The 21,141-nt window shown below is 47.3% G+C and overlaps 1 protein-coding gene across 1 annotated transcript in view; it reads left to right on the top strand.

Moving 5' to 3' along the window:
• LOC144493937 (dynein axonemal heavy chain 6-like) overlaps positions 1-21,141 on the top strand; it is an 814,395-nt gene that overhangs the window by 781,485 nt on the left and 11,769 nt on the right. Inside the window, exons 74-77 of the mRNA XM_078213513.1 lie at positions 8,181-8,344; positions 8,515-8,711; positions 14,168-14,280; positions 17,760-17,872. Coding sequence (XP_078069639.1) covers positions 8,181-8,344; positions 8,515-8,711; positions 14,168-14,280; positions 17,760-17,872 — 587 coding nt within the window. The remainder of the gene's footprint in view (positions 1-8,180; positions 8,345-8,514; positions 8,712-14,167; positions 14,281-17,759; positions 17,873-21,141) is intronic.

The raw sequence follows: 21,141 nt of genomic DNA, 5'->3' as shown, positions 1-21,141 counted from the left end.
ACGGGTTGCATCGAAACTGGAAGGGCATAAATATTCTGGCCGGGAGGTTTGCTAGTGTCACACGGGAGGTTTTAAAATAGCTTGGCAGGGGGGTGGGAACCAAAGCAAAGCTGAATTAGCTGAAGGGAAACCAGAGAGTAGGACCAGTAGCCCTATTCCTTCTCCTGCAATGCAGGTGCAGAAGGTAGTCAAGAAGGCATATGGCATGCTTGCCTTCATCAGCCGGGGTATTGAGTTTAAAAATTGGCAAGTCATGTTGCAGCTTTATAGAATCTTAATTAGGCCGCAATTGGAATATAGTGTTCAATTCTGGCCGCCACACTACCAGAAGGATGTGGAGGCTTTGGAGAGGGTACAGAAAAGATTTACCAGGATGTTGCCTGGTGTGGAGGGCATTAGCTATGAGGAGAGGTTGGAGAAACTTGGTTTGTTCTCACTGGAACGACGGAGGTTGAGGGGAGACCTGATAGAAGTCTACAAGATTATGAGAGGCATGGACAGAGTGGTTAGTCAGAAGCTTTTTCCCAGGATGGAAGAGTCAATTACTGGGGGGCACAGGTTTAAGGTGCGAGGGGCAAGGTTTAAAGGAGATGTACGAGGCAGATTTTTTACACAGAGAGTGGTGGGTGGCTGGAACCCGTTGCCGGGGGAGGCAGTGGAAGCAGATACGGTAGTGACTTTTGAGGGGCATCTTGACAAGTACATGAATGAGATGGGAATATAGGGATATGTTCCCCGGAAGGGTGGGGGTTTTAGTTAAGTCGGGCAGCATGGTCGGTGCAGGCTTGGAGGGCCGAAGGGCCTGTTCCTGTGCTGTAATTTTCTTTGTTCTTTGTTCAGTAAGACTCAGAGAAACAGCAGGCAGGTGAGGTTGCTAATCAAAGAGGGTCTGGTGCACTGAAGTGCATTTGCTTCAATGCGAGAAGTGTAACAGGTAAGGCAGATGAACTTAGAGCTTGGATTAGGACCAGGAACTATGATGTTGTTGCTATTACAGAGACTTGGTTAAGGGAAGGACAGGATTGGCAGTTTAACGTCCCAGGATACAGATGTTTCAGGCTGGATAGAGCGGGATGTAAAATGGGTGGGGGAGTTGCACTACTGGTTAAGGAGAATATCACAGCTGTACTGCGGGAGGACACCTCGGAGGGCTCTTACAGCGAGGCAATATGGGTAGAGCTGAGAGATAGGAAGAGTGTAGTCACAATGTTGGGGGTTTACTATAGGCCACCCAACTGCCAGTGGGAGATTGAGGAACAGATATGTAGGCAGAATTTGGCAAGATGTAAAAGTAACAGGGTTGTTGTGGTGGGAGATTTTAACTTCCCCTATATTGACTGGGACTCACTTAGTGCTAGGGGCGTGGATGGGGCAGAATTTGTAAGGAGCATCCAGGAGGGCTTCCTGAAACAGTATGTAGATAGTCCAACTAGGGAAGGGGCCGTACTGGACCTGGTATTGGGGAATGAGCCCAGCCAGGTGGTCGATGTTTCAGTAGGGGAGCAGTTCGGGAACAGTGACCACAATTCAGTAAACTTTAAGGTACTGATGGATAAAGATAAGTGTAATCCTCAAGTTAAGGTGCTAAATTGGGGGAAGGCTAATTACAACAATATTAGACAGGAATTGAAGAATGTAGATTGGGGGCAGATGTTTGAGGGCAAATCAACATCTGGCATGTGGGAGGCTTTCAAGTGTAAGCTGATAGGGATTCAGGAATGGCAGATTCCTGTAAGGATGAAGGATAAGTATGACAAGTTTTGAACCTTGGATAATGAGAGATATTGTGAGCCTAGTCAAAGAGAAAAAGGAAGCATTTGTCAAAGCCAGGAGGCTGGGAACACACAAAGCAAGTATGGAATACGAGGAAAGTAGAAAGAAATTTAAGCAATGAGTAAGGAGGGCTAAAAGGGGTCATGAAAAAGCATTGGCCAGCAGGATTAAGGAAAATCCCAAGGCTTTTTCTACATATATAAAGAGCAAGAGGGTAGCCAGGGAGAGGGTTGGCCCACTCGAGGATAAGGGAGGGAATCTATGTGTGGAGCCAGAGGAAATGGGCGAGGTATTAAATGAGTACTTTGCGTCAGTATTCACCAAAGAGAAGGACTTGGTGGATGATGAGTCTGGAAAAGGATGTGTAGATAGTTTGAGTCATGTTGAGATCAAAAAGGAGGAGGTATTGGGTTCTTGAGAAACATTAAGGCAGACAAGTCCCCAGGGCCTGATGGAATATACCCCAGAATACTGAGAGAGGCAAGGGAGGAAATTGCTGGGGCCTTGAGAGAAATCTTTGTATCCTCACTGGCTACAGGGGAGGTCATGATGTGGAGATGCCGGCATTGGACTTGAGAAAAGATATACTGGCACTGGAGGGGGTGTGGAGGAGATTAACTAGATTGATTCCAGAGTTGAGGGGGTTGGCTTATGAGGAGAGACTGAGTAGACTGGGGCTATACTCATTGGAATTCAGAAGAATGAGGGGAGATCTTATAGAAACATATAAGATTATGAAGGGAATAGATAAGATAGAAGCAGGGAAGTTGTTTCCACTGGCGGGTGAAACTTAGAACTAGGGGGCATAGCCTCAAAATAAGGGGGAGCAGATTTAGGACTGAGTTGAGGAGGAACTTCTTCACACAAAGGGTTGTGAATCTGAGGAATTCCCTGCTCAGTGAAGCAGTTGAAGCTACCTCATTGAATGTTTTTAAGGCAAGGATAGATAAATTTTTGAATAGTAAAGGAATTAAGGGTTATGGTGAGCGGGCGGGTAAATGGAGCTGAGTCCACGAAAAGATCAGCCATGATCTTATTGAATGGCGGAGCAGGCTCAAGGGCCGGATGGCCTACTCCTGCTCCTTGTTCTTATGTTCTTATGTAAGCACAGTAAGAAGTCTCACAACACCAGGTTAAAGTCCAACAGGTTTATTTGGTAGCACAAGCTTTTGGAGTCTCGCTCCTCCTTCAGGTGAGTGAAGAGTTGTGTTCACAAACAGGGCAGATACAGACACAGACTCAATTTACAAGATAATGGTTGGAATGTGAGCCTTTACAGGTAATCAAGTCTTTACAAGTACAGACAATGTGAGTGGAGAGAGGGTTAAGCACAGGTTAAAGAGATGTGAATTGTCTCCAGCCAGGACAGTTAGTGAGATTTTGCAAGCCCAGGCAAGTCGTGGGGATTACAGATAGTGTGATAGTCCTGGCTGGAGACAATTCACACCTCTTTAACCTGTGCTTAACCCTCTCTCCACTCACATTGTCTGTACTTGTAAAGACTTGATTACCTAAAGACTCGCATTCTAACCATTATCTTGTAATGTGAGTTTGTGTCTGTATCTGCCCTGTTTGTGAACACAACTCTTCACTCACCTGAAGGAGGAGCGAGACTCCAAAAGCTTGTGCTACCAAATAAACCTGTTGCACTTTAACCTGGTGTTGTGAGACTTCTTACTGTACAGGGGAGGTCCCAGAAGATTGGAGAATAGCCAATGTGGTTCCTTTGTTTAAGAAGGGTAGCAAGAATAATCCAGGTAATTACAGGCCGGTGAGCCTTACATCAGTGGTCGGGAAATTATTGGAGAAGATTCTTCGAGACAGGATTTATTCCCACTTGGAAATAAGTGGACGTATTAGCGAGAGGCAACATGGTTTTGTGAAGGGGAGGTCATGTCTCACTAACTTGATCGAGTTTTTCGAGGAAGTGACAAAGATGATTGATGAGGGTAGGGCAGTGGATGTTGTCTCCATGGACTTCAGTAAGGCTTTTGACAAAGTCCCTCATGGCAGACTGGTGCAGAAGGTGAAGTCGCATGGGATCAGAGGTGAGCTGGCAAGGTGGATACAAAACTGGCTCGGTCAAAGAAGACAGAGGGTAGCAGTGGAAGGGTGTGTTTCTGAATGGAGGGTTGTGACAAGTGACATTCCTCAGGGATCAGTGCTGGGACCTTTGCTGTTTGTAATATATATAAATGATTTGGAGGAAAATGTAACTGGTTTGATTGGTAAGTTTGCGGACGACACAAAGATTGGTGGATTTGTAGATAGCGATGAGGACCATCAGAGGATACAGCAGGATATAGTTCGGTTGGAGTCTTGGGCGGAGAGGTGGCAGATGGAGTTTAATCCGGACAAATGTGAGGTAATGCACTTTGGAAGGTCGAAGACAGAGAGGAAATATACAGTAAATGGCAGAACCCTTAAGAGTATTGATAGGCAAAGGGATCTGGGTGTACAGGTACACAGGTCACTGAAAGTGGGAATGCAGGTGGAGAAGATAGTCAAGAAGGCATAAGGCATGCTTACCTTCATCGCCGGGGTATTGAGTTTAAAGATTGGAAGTCATGTTGGAGCTTTATAGAACCTTAGTTAGGCCGCACTTGGAATATAGTGTTCAATTCTGGTCGCCACACCACCAGAAGGATGTGGAGGCTTTGGAGAGGGTACAGAAAAGATTTACCAGGATGTTGCCTGGCATTAGCTATGAGAGAGGTTGGAGAAATTTGTTCTCACTGAAACGACGGAGGTTGAGGGGTGACCTGATAGAAGTCTACAAGATTATGAGAGGCATGGACAGAGTGGATAGTCAGAAGCTTTTTCCCAGGTTGGAAGAGTCAGTTACTAGGGGGCACAGCTTTAGGATGCGAGGGGCAAGGTTTAAAGGAGATGTACAAGGCAGATTTTATACACAGAGGGTGGTGGGTGCCTGGAACTCGTTGCCGGGGGAGGTAGTGGAAGCGGATACGGTAGTGACTTTTAAGGGGCATCTTGACAAATACATGAATGGGATGGGAATAGAGGGAAATGGTCCCCGGAAGGGAAGGGGGTTTTAGTTAAGTTGGACAGCATGGTCGGTGCAGGCTTGGAGGGCCGAAGGGCCTGTTCCTGTGCTGTAATTTTCTTTGTTCCTTGATCATTAATCAGTGTTCCATTTACTAACCATTCGTTACCCATTAACCAGCTTCTGGGGTGTGAGGGGATTCGGGGTCAATGAGTGGGTTTGTGGTCAATTCCAGCTTCAAGGGCAATGGGAGGTTCTGGGTCAATGCGGGGGTTCGGGGTCAATGGGTTCAGGGTCAATGGATTGGTTTGGGGTCAATGAGTGGTTTCAGGGTCAATGGGTCCAGGGTCAATGGATGGGTTCAGGGTCAATGGGGGGGTTCAGGATCAATGGATGGGTTCAGGGTCAATGGGGGGGTTCAGGATCAATGGTTTCGGGGCCAATGGGTTCAGGGTCAATGGATTCGGGGTCAATGGGGGGTTCAGAGTCAATGAGTTCAGGGTCAATGGGGGGGTTCAGAGTCAATGGGTTCAGGGTCAATGGGTTCGGGGTCAATGGGGGGTTCAGAGTCAATGAGTTCAGGGTCAATGGGGGGGTTCAGAGTCAATGGGTTCAGGGTCATTGGGGGGGTTCAGGATCAATGGTTTCGGGGCCAATGGGTTCAGGGTCAATGGGGGGTTCAGAGTGAATGGGTTCGGGGTCAATGGGGGGTTTGGGGTCAATGGGTTCAGGGTCAATGGGGGGGTTCAGAGTCAATGGGTTCAGGGTCAACGGGGGGGTTCAGAGTCAATGGGTTCAGGGTCAATGGGAGGGTTTGGGGTCAGTGGGGAGTTCTGGGTCAATGGGTTCCGGGTCAATGGGTTCAGGGTCAATGGGGGGTTCCGGTCAGTGGGGAGTTCTGGGTCAATGGGTTCAGGGTCAATGGGTTCAGAGTCAATGGGGGGGTTCGGGGTCAACGGGTTCAGGGTCAATGGGGGGGTTCAGAGTCAATGGGTTCAGGGTCAATGGATGGGTTTGGGGGTCAATGGGGGGATTCAGGGTCATTGGGTTCAGGGTCAATGGGTCCAGGGTCAATGGGTTCAGGGTCAATGGATGGGTTTGGGGGTCAATGGGGGGATTCAGGGTCATTGGGTCCAGGGTCAATGGGTCCAGGGTCAATGGGTTCAGGGTCAATGGATGGGTTTGGGGGTCAATGGGGGGATTCAGGGTCATTGGGTCCAGGGTCAATGGGTCCAGGGTCAATGGGGGGGTTCAGGATAAATGGGCTTGGGGTCAATGGGTTCAGGTTCAATGGGGGGGTTCGGCGTCAATGGGTCCAGGGTCAATGGGGGAGATCAGGGTCAATGGGTCCAGGGTCAATGGATGGGTTCAGGGTCAATGGGGGGGTTCGGCGTCAATGGGTTCAGGGTCAATGGGGGAGATCAGGGTCAATGGGTCCAGGGTCAATGGATGGGTTCAGGGTCAATGGGGGGGTTCAGGATCAATGGTTTCGGGGCCAATGGGTTCAGGGTCAATGGGGGGTTCAGAGTGAATGGGTTCGGGGTCAATGGGGGGGTTCAGAGTCAATGGGTTCAGGGTCAACGGGGGGGTTCAGAGTCAATGGGTTCAGGGTCAATGGGAGGGTTTGGGGTCAATGGGTTCAGGGTCAATGGGAGGGTTTGGGGTCAGTGGGGAGTTCTGGGTCAATGGGTTCCGGGTCAATGGGTTCAGGGTCAATGGGGGGTTCCGGTCAGTGGGGAGTTCTGGGTCAATGGGTTCAGGGTCAATGGGTTCAGAGTCAATGGGGGGGTTCGGGGTCAACGGGTTCAGGGTCAATGGGGGGGTTCAGAGTCAATGGGTTCAGGGTCAATGGATGGGTTTGGGGGTCAATGGGGGGATTCAGGGTCATTGGGTTCAGGGTCAATGGGTCCAGGGTCAATGGGTTCAGGGTCAATGGATGGGTTTGGGGGTCAATGGGGGGATTCAGGGTCATTGGGTCCAGGGTCAATGGGTCCAGGGTCAATGGGTTCAGGGTCAATGGATGGGTTTGGGGGTCAATGGGGGGATTCAGGGTCATTGGGTCCAGGGTCAATGGGTCCAGGGTCAATGGGGGGGTTCAGGATAAATGGGCTTGGGGTCAATGGGTTCAGGTTCAATGGGGGGGTTCGGCGTCAATGGGTCCAGGGTCAATGGGGGAGATCAGGGTCAATGGGTCCAGGGTCAATGGATGGGTTCAGGGTCAATGGGGGGGTTCGGCGTCAATGGGTTCAGGGTCAATGGGGGAGATCAGGGTCAATGGGTCCAGGGTCAATGGATGGGTTCAGGGTCAATGGGGGGGTTCAGGATCAATGGGTTTGGGGTCAATGGGTTCAGGGTCAATGGGGGGGTTCAGGATAAATGGGCTTGGGGTCAATGGGTTCAGGGTCAATGGGGGGGTTCGGCGTCAATGGGTCAAAGGTCAATGGGGGAGATCAGGGTCAATGGGTTCGGGGTCAATGGGGAGGGGTTGGGGTCAATGGGTTCCGGGTCAATGGGTCCAAGGTCAATGGGGGAGATCAGGGTCAATGGGTTCAGGGTCAATGGGGGGTTCCGGGTCAATGGGGGGTTCCGGTCAGTGGGTTCAGGGTCAATGGGTTCAGAGTCAATGGGAGGGTTCAGGGTCAACAGGTTCAGGGTCAGTGGATTGGTTTGGGGTCAATGAGGGGGTTTCAGGGTCAATGGGTTCAGGGTCAATGGGGGGGTTCAGGATCAATGGGTTTGGGGTCAATGGGTTCAGGTTCAATGGGGGGGTTCGGGGTCAATGGGTTCGGGGTCAATGGGGGGGTCTGGGGTCAATGGGTTCCGGGTCAATGGGTTCAGGGTCAATGGGGGAGATCAGGGTCATTGGGTTCAGGGTCAATGGGGGGTTCCGGTCAGTGGGCTCAGGGTCAATGGGTTCAGGGTCAATGGGTTCAGGGTCAATGGGTCAGGGTCAATGGGGGGGTTCAGGGTCAATGGGTCAGGGTCAATGGGGGGGTTTGGGGTCAAAGGGTTGTGGGTCAATGGGTTCGGGGTCAATGGGGGGTTCGGGGTCAATGGGGGGTTCAGGGTCAATGGGGGTTTCCGGATTAATAGGGGGATTCTGGGTTAATGAGTGTATTCAGGGTGTGGTTGGGTGTCGGCAGTGGGCTCAGGATCAGGAGGGAGGATGAATTGTTTGTGGGGTTGATGCTGAGAGAGTCTCTCAGTAACTGTGTGGATTGGGGGATGGTTTGATCCCTCTGTCCTGACTGAAGTGTTCAGATTTGATTTATTATTGTCATGTGTATTGGGATACAGTATTGTTTCCCATGGTGATACACAGTGGGGCGTCAGACTGGTGTTCAGTCATTGGACAGGTTCCGGATAATGGCCGCTCTCAGACTGATGCCTTTACCTGTTTCAGGGAGCAAAGGAGTGAAGGTGAAATTGTGGTGGAGAAAGCTGAGGGCTTACTGAAGAAACTGCCTGAGACAGTGGAGGGTGTACATGAATCAGACGACACCTTGATGAGCTTGAGCCGTCTGCTGGCCTTACCTGCCTGGAAAGAATACGTGGAGTCGATCGAAGGTACGGCTGGGCTGTGTGCAGTGAGATTTTCAGGATTTATTAGTGATTTATTCCTGCCTGGTGTGGCTGCCACTGCCTCACCTCTCAGTCCATTCCAACCCCTATGTGTTCAGCAGCAGTTTGTCCAGGTCAGGCTGTCTTCCTCACTATCATTCCCTTCTCTTCACCAGGCTATGATTGCTTAACCAAGTCAGCTCTGCTGACCATTCTGAGGCAGGAGATCAATCGATTTAACCGACTGTTGTCACTGATTTGTTCTTCACTCCGCTCCCTGTGCCTTGCGGTGAAGGGACAGATCATCCTCAGTGATGCTCTCGAAGACACCTACAACTCTTTCCTCAGCATGAAGATGCCCAAACTTTGGCAGGTAGGTTATTGACTATTGCTGAGGAATCTTACATCAATAACATGGGAATACAGCGTGGCAGAATAGCTGGTTCTGGGGACAGAGATTCACAGTGCAATAAATTTCAAAAGGTCACAGACAGGTTGATGCAAAGGGCTGACAAATGACAGGTGAAATTTATTGTAGAGAAATGTGAAGTGATTGAGTGATGGAAAGCATGAGGGAGAAACAACATAAAATAAAGGATCCAATTCTAAAGGGAATGCAGGGGCAGAGGATCTGGGGGTATGTGCAGACTAAGTGATAAGGCAAGCTGAGAAAGCGGTTAAGGTACATGGGGATCCTGGCTTTTGTGAATAGAGGGATAGGTACAAAAGCAAGAACCAGTTACTGTGTTGTCTATTAGAGAGGTGATAGAGGGTTAAAATTAAACAGGGCTTATTAATGGTGTGAGATCTCGTCCATAGCTACTTCTATTCTGTCTGTTTCCCACGCTTGGTCCAGTACATACGTTAATACAGTATAGCTCCAGTGAGCCAAGAGGAATAAATAAAACAGATAACAGCTTGCTCCTACAAAAGTTGAATATTACTGAAATGAGAGACAAGGCAAATGTAAGAATGTCAAATTTCAAACAATCACAATTCATGCTACAGGAAAGGTGTAGCTCAGTTGGCATCTAGACTCTGATTGGCTGAGACATTACCAAGCAGAAAGCAACATGGAACAATAAACTCTTCCAGCTCCTGGGTAGTTTGAAAAAGGTGTGAGACCTGAACATATTTCTTTTATTTACAGGGAATGGGCTCTGTGTATGAAGATATGTCATTTCCAGCGAGTGTAAATGAGCCACATTACAAGCCGACTTGTTAGCATAGCTATTAGCACATTCAGTATTATTCAGCAAGTGCTGCCCAATCTCAGAATCACATCTGATATTAAATGGGTTTTTTTTGAGTTTTGCAAACATGGGCTGGTTGAGTACAATCTGTACTATTATCAACACAGTAAGTGTTTTAACAACACCAGGTTAAAGTCCAACAGGTTTATTTGGTAGCAAATACCATTAGCTTTCGGAGCGCTGCTCCTTCGTCAGATGGAGTGGAAATGTGCTCTCAAACAGGGCACAGAGACACAAAATCAAGTTACAGAATACTGATTAGAATGCGAATCCCTACAACCAACCAGATCTTAAAGATACAGACAATGTGGGTGGAGGGAGCATTAAGCACAGGTTAAAGAGATGTGTATTGTCTCCAGACAGGACAGCCTGTAAGTCCAGGAGGCAAGCTGTGGGGGTTACTGATAATGTGACATAAATCCAACATCCCGGTTTAGGCCATTGTCTGTATCTTTAAGATCTGGCTGGCTGTAGGGATTCGCATTCTAATCAGTATTCTGTAACTTGATTTTGTGTCTCTGTGCCCTGTTTGAGAGCACATTTCCACTCCATCTGACGAAGGAGCAGCGCTCCGAAAGCTAATGGTATTTGCTACCAAATAAACCTGTTGGACTTTAACCTGGTGTTGTTAAAACACTTACTGTGTTCACCCCAATCCAACGCCGGCATCTCCACATCACTATTATCAACAGCCAGAGGAATATGTTTGATTCAATCAGCCAATCATTCCAGCTGTTGCAATAGGCAAGAGTACATTCACACACATTCACACTCATTAACTACGGCTTCTCTGCAAACAAAAGGAATATGCTACCCACTGAGTCGATTTCTCCCAGAATGCTCCTCTGTCCCCTCTGCTGGATGCTCTTCCCCCGGTTTATCACAGCTCACTTTAAGTGTTGTTCATCCCATGATACAGCCCTCTTTCCCTAGTATTGGTGCCAATGCCCCATGAATTAGGATGGCATGGCGGCACAGTGGTTAGCGCTGCTGCCTCACAGCACCAGGGACCTGGGTTCAACTCCAGCCTTGGGTGGCTGTGTGGAGTTTGCACGTTCTCCACGTGTCTGCGTGGGTTTCCTCCGGGTGCTCCGGTTTCCTCCCATAGTCCAAAGACATGTAGGTTAGGTGGATTGGCCATGTTAACTGCCCCTTAGAATCTCAAGAAGTGTGGGTTAGGGGGATTAGCGGGATAAATATATGAGTTACAGGGCCTAGGGCCTGGGTGGGATGCTCTGTCGGAGAGTTGGTGCAGATTTGATGGGTTGAATGGCCTTCTTCTGCACTGTAGGAATTCAGTGATTCTATGAACCGAAACCCATTCTTCCTCCGAAGTAAAAGGGTCATCAGGATAATTTCTTTCATTAGCAGAGGCCTTGAGTATAAGAGCAGGAAGATTACGTTAAATTGTGTAAAACATGGGCCAGGCTCCAGCTAGTGTACTTGTGTACAGTTCCAGCATTAGAGAAAAGATTGTAGCTATGAGCAGAGATCAGATTGGCTGTGGTTTCTGGGGACTGATGTGTATGAAATTATGAGAGATCCAGATGAACGAATTGGACGGACCCCTTTCCCAAGCAGTCAATAATCAGGGGGTCGAGGTTAATAGTAATTGGTAGTACGGTTTGAGGGAAGTTGAGGAAAAGGTTTTTGCCCAGGTGTGTTGGGATCTGGATCTCACTACCTGACAGGCTGGGAGAGACAGAAACCATCACCGTACTTCAAAAACATTTCAATATATACATGAAGCTCTGTAATTACAGGGCTGTTAACCCAGGGCTGGGAAATAGGATGATGCTGTTTTCTAACTAACAAATGGTCTGAGTGATCTCTATTCCAATCCTCACTGGATACAGGGGCTGTTCCAGAGGATTGGAGCACTGCTGCTTCGATTAAAAACAGAACTAATCACAGGCCAGTCAGTGTAACCTTAGCAGTGGGCAAATTATTGGAATCAATTCTGAGAGACAGGATAAATTGTCAATTAGAAAGGCACAGATTGATCAGGGATAGTCAACATAGATTTGTGAAGTGAAGATTGTGTCTGACTAACATGATTGAATTGTGTGAGAAAGTAGCGATGAGGGTTGATGACGGTAATGCAGTTGATGGGTCTACCTGGATCCTAGCAAGACTTTCGACAAAGTCCCACCTGGAGGACTGGTTAACAAAAAGCCCATAGAATATGGGAAGGTAGCAAGCTGGGATAGTAAATTGGCTCAGCGGCAGGAAACAAAGGGTAATTGTTGACGGGTGTTTTGCGATGAGAAGGTTGTTTCCAGTGGGCTCAGTATTAGGTCCCTGATCTTTGTGCTAGATATCAGTGATTTGGACATGAATGTAGGGAGCATGATCAAGAGGTTTGCAGGAGATGCAGATATTGGCCGTGAGGTTGAGAGTGAGGAGAATAGCTGTAGACAGCAGTGGATTGGGCAGGTGAGCAGAAAAGTGACGAATGGAATTGAAGCTGGTGTCTATCGCACTCTCTGCCCCATGTTTGCTCCACAATGTGTCCAGCTGCTGCTCCAACCAAACCACTTCAGCTGCTCACACTTCCCGCAGTCATAGTCATCAGGGGCATAGAAAGATCCTTGATCTGCCACATCTAACAGGAGGAGCATATCACTACTTAAACTGCCATCTCTGCCCTTGTACTCTTAAGAAAGATATAAGAATAAGAATCTTACCTTGTTTTTACTTTGCTTCTCCTCACAGTTCCTTTTGTTTTGGTTAGAGGAGGAGGGCGGTAGGGAAACACTAATGTAGTGTCTCGGGCTTACCCACTCCTTGATGCCAGTTGTTCTGCTAACCCACTGTACAGTTGAGGTGACTGAGTCAATTTCTCCCAGAATGCTCCTCGGCCACCTCTGCTGGATACTCTTCCCCCTGTTTACCACTGAAGGGGTTCTTCCGCTTCCCACTGTACGGTCAAGGTGACTGAGTCGATTTCTCCCAGAATGCTCCTCTGCTGGATGCCAAATCATGGCTGATCTGATAGTAACCTTAAATCTGCATCCCACCTACCCCCAAGAACCTGTCACCTCTCACAGGGGTTTCTATTCTCTGTAGTTTAGAAGAATTAGCCATGAACTCATTTGAACATAAAAGTTTCTGAAAAGGTTTGACAGGTTAGATACTGAGAGGATGTCTACCCTGAGTGGGGAAATCTAGACGGGGTTAGTCTCAGAATAAGAAACTGAGATGGGGAGAGATTACTTCACTCAAATGTTGTCAATATTTGAAATTTTATACCCGGGGGGTTGTGGATGCTCAGTTAATGAGAAACAAGGAGTAGGAATTAATGGATGCTTTTCAAATTGGCAGGCAGTAACTAGTGGGATGCCACAGGGATCGGTGCTGGGACCCCAGCTATTCACAATATATATTAAGGTTGGATGAGGGAACAAAATGTAACATCTCAAAGTTTGCAGATGATACCAAGTTGGGTGGGAGGGTGAACTGTGACGAGGATACAGAGATCCTTCAGAGTGATCTGGACAGGTTGGGTGAGTGGGCTAATCAATGGCAGATGCCGTATAATTTGGATAAATGTGAGGTTATTCACTTTGGAAGCAAAAACAAGAAGGCAGATTACTACCTGAATGGCTGTAAATTGGTGCAGTGGGAACTGGGTGTCCTTGTGCACCAGTCACTGAAGGTAAGCATGCAGGTGCAGCAGGCGGTAAAGAAGGCAAATGGTATGTTGGCCTTCATTGCGAGAGGTTTTGAGTACAGGAGCAGGGATGTGTTGTTGCAATTATACAGGGCCTTGGTGAGGCCACACCTAGAGTATTGTGTGCAGTTTTGGTCTCCTTTTCTGAGGAAGGATGTCCTTGCTCTCGAGGGAGTGCAGCGAAGGTTTACCAGGCTGATTCCGGGGTTGGAGGGACTGATGTATGAGGAGAGATTGACTAGGTTAGGATTGTTTTCACTGGAGTTCAGACAAATGAGGGGGGATCTCATAGAGACTTATAAAATTCTAACAGGACTAGACAGGGTAGATGCAGGGAGGATGTTCCTGATGGTGGGGGAGCCCAGAACCTGGGGTCACAATCTGAGAACTCAGGGTAGACCATTTAGGACGGAGGTGAGGAGACATTTCTTCACCCAAAGAGTGGTGAGCCTGTGGGATTCATTACCACAGGAAGTAGTTGATGCCAAAACATTGAATGCATTCAAGAGGCGGCTGGATATAGCACTTGGGGCAAATGGGATCATAGGTTATGGGGAGAAAGCAGGATTAGGCTATCGAGTTGGATGATCAGCCATGATCGTAATGAATGGCGGAGCAGGCTCGAAGGGCCAAGAGGCCTCCTCCTGCTCCGATCTTCTATGTTCTATGTTTTATGAATGTAGGCTGAGCTAGAGAGTGAACAGTAGGGAGTACGGAGTTAAGGCCGATGAGCATTTTGAATATTGGAGTAAGTTCATTGCCTATTTCTCAAGTAGTTGTAAATGTGATGCTAATAGGAAGTGTATATGATACAAGGGACTTTGAAAGGTTATTAAAAGCTCGAGAGTGTTTTTTTTTTGAAGTTGCATCTCTCTCAGAATTTATTCTTCTTCTCCGGTGTAGCTCCATTCGTATGAATCCTGCAAACCTCTCGCATCATGGATTGATGACCTTATTGATAGAGTGAACTTCTTCAAGACCTGGTCAAGACAGTTTGTTGCAACTGCTCAACAAAGGTAATGTCATGGACCCAGCAAAGCAAATTGCAGAGGGAAACCTGGTTTACAGGCCATTTTGTATTCTGAAAATGAGAAGAAAGTACTGATCTCAGCAACAAGCAGCCCAGAAACACTTCTAGGATTTCAAAAATTAAAAGTAAAACCTTTATTAAGACAAGAAAAGAAAAAGCAAAGACACAAAATTACAGTTACACAGTTAACTTTAGTCTCACAAAACATTCCTCCTAAAAGCCTCCCTACTTAGTCAGACCCACAAGTAAAACGCCTTCCAGGCAACATTCCCTTATAGATGTTTAACTATAAAAATCTGGTGATATATAAGGCAATGCTGTTATCACGTTAATAAACTATACCATACAACCTCCTGAACCACCTTCCACACAGCTGAGGAAATCCAGGAGATGTTCAGAAACGAGACTGTTTTTCACAGCCCATGACCGTTCTGTCTTGATTGGATAGTTGATTCAGACTGCACATGCTCACAACCCTGAGCTGTTTTCAAGAGGCCTTCCTCACACAGCTACTGCCAAACCTTCTCAACATCTCCTTCTCAATACCTTTACTTCCCCTTTCATCTGTAACTCCATTGTCTTCAGCACTTCTTTCAACTCAACTTCTCCAAAATATAAAATCTTTCATGTTTCTACTTGTCTTTGTTTTCAGATCAATAAAGTGAAAAGCACCCTCTCCTGTTTACTCATGTGGAACTCCTGTGTTTCATGTCACCTCTGACTTTTTGATATTCAACAGCTGAAAAATTAACAAGCCCCTATCTCCTAATGCACATTTCTAAACCTGGTCGATTTATTGATAAACCACTTGATCAGGGAACTCCCATTACAAGTGCATGCACCTAGCATCTTTACTCCTCTTCCCTCAACTCTCCCAGACAAATTATCTGTTAACCTGTTTCCAGCTTAATCAAATCATTTACACGCATAGTCTTCTTTACAGAATAAGGCAATATTCCCACAAATATTTTTTAAAACTATTTTCCCTTCCTGCACAGGAACTTCATTGCAGTGTTAATGTAAGCCTTACTTGTGACAAATAAATAAATCTTAACTGAAACTTTGTTCATACAATCATAGAATCCCTACAGTGCAGAAGGAGGCCATTTGGCCCATTTGAGCCTGCACCAGAAACAATCCCACCCAGGGTAACCTCACGTATTTACCCTGCTAGTCCCCCTGACACTAAGGGTCAATTTAGCATGGCCAGTCCACCTAACCAGCACATCTTTGGACTGGGAGGAAACCAGAGCACCCAGAGGAAACCCACGCAGACACGGGGAGAACATGCAAACTCCACACAGATAGGATTTTGAGCCAGCGACAATGAAGAAACGATGATATATTTCCAAGTCCGGATGCTGAGTGACTTGGAGGGGAACCTCCAGGTGGTGATGTTCCCAAGTATCTGCTACTCTTGTCCTTCTAGATGGTAGTGGTTGTGGGTTTGGAAGGTGCTGCCTAAGGAACCTTGAGTGCCTGCAGTGCACCTTGTGGGAAAAGCACTGATTAGCTTGCCACCAGTGGTGGCTGGTCTTCGCGTCCTCTCAGTTACAGGCAGCCACTGATTTGCTCATCCTACCATCAGCTGGTCTCTTTGATCACCATTTAAAGGTTGTCCCAGTGACACACCTTCCTGTACAAGGCAGAGAGTGGCTTCAAAGAAATCTGTTCCCAAATTTTTAGAGCCCTCCCTCATGGAGGCCATGGAGTCTAGCCAAGATGTCTTGTATCCATCCACAGGGAGGACAGTCTCTGGACACAGGGACAGCACGGTAGCAGTGATTAGCACTGCTGCTTCACAGCTCCAGGGACCTGGGTTCAATTCCCGGTTTGGGTCACTGTCTGTGTGGAATTTGCACATTCTCCTCATGTCTGCGTGGGTTTCCTCCGGGTGCTCCGGTTTCCTTCCACAGTCCAAAGATGTGCAGGTTAGGTTGACTGGCCATGCTAAAATTGCCCTTTAGTGTCTTGAGATGCGTAAGTTAGAGGGATTAGCGGGTAAATGTATAGGGATATGGGGGTAGGGCCTGGGTGGGATTGTGGTCGGTGCAGACTCGATGGGCCGAATGGCTGGTTTCTGCACTGTAGGGTTTCTATGGTTCCATGACTCTGAAGCAAGTTCACCAACCCCACGTGGAAGAGACTGGCAGATTTGTAAATGCCAGCTCGCTGCATAAGTGGATGGACACCCAGTGCCACAAAAGGACAAATGATCTCCATACTGCCAGAGTAATTCTCTCTTCTCACCTCTCTCGACTCTCAAACCTAGCATACATTCACAGAATTCAATCCCTGTCCCCTCAGGGGAAGCCACTACCCGCACCCCCACACACTTAGAGTCAACATGTTCAGTCCTGAACTCACAGGCAACCATTCCTCCCTCCACCCCCACCCCCGTGTCAGACCCTTCCCAGTTCAGGGCCTTATACATTACCCAGTCTGTGGATATACATTAGAGCCATAGAGGTTTACAGCATGGAAACAGGCCCTTCGGCCCAACTTGTCCATGCCACCCATTTTTTTAAACCTCTAAGCTAGTCCCAATTGCCCGCATTTGGCCCATATCCCTCTATACCCATCGTACCCATGTAACTGTCTAAACGCTTTTTAAAAGACAAAATTGTACCCGCCTCTATTACTACCTCTGGCAGCTTATTCCAGACACTCACCACCCTCTGTGTGAAAAAATTGCCCCTCTGGACACTTTTGTCTCTCTCCCCTCTCACCTTAAACCTGTGCCCTCGAGTTTTAGACTCCCCTACCTTTGGGAAAAGATATTGACTATCCAGCTGATCTATGCCCCTCATTATTTTATAGACCTCTATAAGATCACCCCTCAGCCTCCTACGCTCCAGAGAAAAAAGTCCCAGTCTATCCAGCCTCTCCTTATAACTCAATCCATCAAATCCTGGTAGCATCCTAGTAAATCTTTTCTGCACTCTTTCTAGTTTAATAATATCCTTTCTATAATAGGGTGACCAGATTTGTACACAGTATTTCAAGTGTGGCCTTACTAATGCTTGTACAACTTCAACAAGACGTCCCAACTCCTGTATTCAATGTTCTGACCAATGAAACCAAGCATGTCAAATACCTTCATCACCACTCTGTCCACCTGTGACTCCACTTTCAAGGAGCTATGAACCTGTACCCCTGGATCTCTCTGTTCTGTAACTCTCCCCAACGCCCTACCATTAACTGAGTAAGTCCTGCCCTGGTTCAATCTACTAAAATTCATCATCTCGCATTTATCTAAATTAAACTCCATCTGCCATTCGTCAGCCCACACTTTCTGGATATAATTACAGTCTCTGAATATAATTACAGTTTCTGGATATATATTATAATGTCACCACAGTCTGTGGTTATACATTACAGTCTCTCTGGATATGCATTGATCAGGCTGCTGGTGTTATTTGTCAGTGTATGTTCTAACATTATTGATTTCTTGATCTACAACAGGATCTTTCCCCAGACAACAGCGAAAGTACATGCTCCATCTGCAAAAGTGATGGAGGAGGTTGGTAGCGCATTACCACATGCATTCTGGCTCTCAGCTTTCTTCTTTCCCCAAGGTAAGCATCTGATCCCCAGTGCTGGTCTCTCAGCACCTCAGCACCTGTACCAGTCCCTGTCTGAATCCCTGTACTTGGGAGTCATTGTTCAAGATTCGCTTAAGGTTAACGTGCAGGTTCAGTCGGCAGTTAGGAAGGCAAATATAATGTTAGCATTCATGTCGAGAGGGCTAGAATACAAGAGCAGGGATCTACTTCTGAGGCTGTGGAAGGCTCTGGTCAGACCTCATTTGGAGCATTTTGAGCAGTTTTGGGCCCCCTATCTAAAGAAGGATGTGCTGGCTTGAAAAGGGTCCAGAGAAGATTCACAAGAATGATCCCTGGAATGAAGAACTTATCGTATGAGGAACGGTTGAGGACTCTGGGTCTGTACTCATTGGAGTTTAGAAGGATGAGGGGGGATCTTATTGAAACTTACAGGATACTGTGAGGCCTGGATAAACTGGATGTAGAGAGGATGTTTCCACTAGTAGGTGAAAGTAGAACCGGAGGCCACAACCTCAGGCTGAAGGGACTTTCCCTTGAAACAGAGATGAGGAGGAATTTCTTCAGCCAGAGAATGGTGAATCTGTGGAACTTTTTGCCGCAGAAGGCTGTGGAGGCCAGATCATTGAGTGTCTTTAATACAGAGATAGATAGGTTATTGATTAATAAGGGGATCAGGGGTTATGGGGAAAAGGCAGGAGAATCGGGATGACAAAAATATCAGCCATAATTGAATGGCGGAACAGACTAGATGGGCCGAGTGGCTTAATTCTGCTCCTATGTCTTATGGTCTTATGGTTTTTCGGATACTGAACACCTGTACCAGTCTCTATCTGAATCCCCGGACTGGTCTCTCACATACTGAACACCTGTACCAGTCTCTATCTGAATCCCTGTACTGGTCTCTCAGGTACTGAACACCTGTACCAGTCTCTTATCTGAATCCCCGGACTGGTCTCTCAGATACTGAACACCCTGTACCAGTCTCTATCTGAATCCCTGTACTGGTCTCTCAGATACTGAACGCCTGTACCAGTCTCTATCTGAATCCCCGGACTGGTCTCTCAGATACTGAATACCTGTACCAGTCTCTATCTGAATCCCTGTACTGGTCTCTCAGATACTGAACACCTGTACCAGTCTCTATCTGAATCCCCGGACTGGTCTCTCAGGTACTGAACACCCTGTACCAGTCTCTATCTGAATCCCTGTACTGGTCTCTCAGATACTGAACACCCTGTACCAGTCTCTATCTGAATCCCCGGACTGGTCTCTCAGATACTGAACACCCTGTACCAGTCTCTATCTGAATCCCCGGACTGATCTCTCAGATACTGAACACCTGTACCAGTCTCTACCTGAATCCCTGTACTGGTCTCTCAGATACTGAACACCTGTACCAGTCTCTATCTGAATCCCCGGACTGGTCTCTCAGATACTGAACACCCTGTACCAGTCTCTATCTGAATCCCTGTACTGGTCTCTCAGATACTGAACGCCTGTACCAGTCTCTATCTGAATCCCTGTACTGGTCTCTCAGATACTGAACGCCTGTACCAGTCTCTATCTGAATCCCCGGACTGATCTCTCAGATACTGAATACCTGTACCAGTCTCTATCTGAATCCCTGTACTGGTCTCTCAGGTACTGAACACCTGTACCAGTCTCTATCTGAATCCCTGGACTGGTCTCTCAGGTACTGAACACCCTGTACCAGTCTCTATCTGAATCCCTGTACTGGTCTCTCAGATACTGAACACCCTGTACCAGTCTCTATCTGAATCCCTGTACTGGTCTCTCAGATACTGAACGCCTGTACCAGTCTCTATCTGAATCCCCGGACTGGTCTCTCAGATACTGAACGCCTGTACCAGTCTCTATCTGAATCCCCGGACTGGTCTCTCAGATACTGAACACCTGTACCAGTCTCTACCTGAATCCCTGTACTGCTCTCTCAGATACTGAACACCTGTACCAGTCTCTATCTGAATCCCCGGACTGGTCTCTCAGATACTGAACACCTGTACCAGTCTCTATCTGAATCCCTGTACTCGTCTCTCAGATACTGAACGCCTGTACCAGTCTCTACCTGAATTCCTGTACTGGTCTCTCAGATACTGAACGCCTGTACCAGTCTCTATCTGAATCCCTGTACTGGTCTCTCAGATACTGAACGCCTGTACCAGTCTCTATCTGAATCCCTGTACTGGTCTCTCAGATACTGAACGCCTGTACCAGTCTCTATCTGAATTCCCAGACTGGTCTCTCAGATACTGAACACCTGTACCAGTCTCTATCTGAATCCCCGGACTGGTCTCTCAGATACTGAACGCCTGTACCAGTCTCTACCTGAATTCCTGTACTGGTCTCTCAGATACTGAACGCCTGTACCAGTCTCTATCTGAATCCCTGTACTGGTCTCTCAGATACTGAACGCCTGTACCAGTCTCTATCTGAATCCCTGTACTGGTCTCTCAGATACTGAACGCCTGTACCAGTCTCTATCTGAATTCCCAGACTGGTCTCTCAGATACTGAACACCTGTACCAGTCTCTATCTGAATCCCTGTACTGGTCTCTCAGATACTGAACGCCTGTACCAGTCTCTATCTGAATCCCTGTACTGGTCTCTCAGATACTGAACGCCTGTACCAGTCTCTATCTGAATTCCCAGACTGGTCTCTCAGATACTGAACGCCTGTACCAGTCTCTACCTGAATTCCTGTACTGGTCTCTCAGATACTGAACGCCTGTACCAGTCTCTATCTGAATCCCTGTACTGGTCTCTCAGATACTGAACGCCTGTACCAGTCTCTATCTGAATCCCTGTACTGGTCTCTCAGATACTGAACGCCTGTACCAGTCTCTATCTGAATCCCCGGACTGGTCTCTCAGATACTGAACACCCTGTACCAGTCTCTACCTGAATCCCCAGACTGGTCTCTCAGGTACTGAACGCCTGTACCAGTCTCTATCTGAATCCCTGTACTGGTCTCTCAGATACTGAACGCCTGTACCAGTCTCTATCTGAATTCCCAGACTGGTCTCTCAGATACTGAACGCCTGTACCAGTCTCTATCTGAATCCCTGTACTGATCTCTCAGATACTGAACCCTGAGTTCTGAGTCGATGTAAAGATATTGTTGGCATTATGGAGATGTGGCTCCAAGGTGAGCAAGGATGGGAACTAAGCATTGAGGACTATTGAGTGTTTAGGAAGGACAGACAAATAGGAAAAGATGATGCAGTTGCCTTGTTGATTAAAGAAGATATTGAGGAAAGATT

The sequence above is a fragment of the Mustelus asterias genome, chromosome 5 (genome assembly GCF_964213995.1).
Source record: "Mustelus asterias chromosome 5, sMusAst1.hap1.1, whole genome shotgun sequence".
Lineage (NCBI taxonomy): Eukaryota > Metazoa > Chordata > Chondrichthyes > Carcharhiniformes > Triakidae > Mustelus > Mustelus asterias.
Note: the sequence above shows the minus strand (reverse complement) of the source record. Positions and strands in the feature narration are given on the sequence as shown.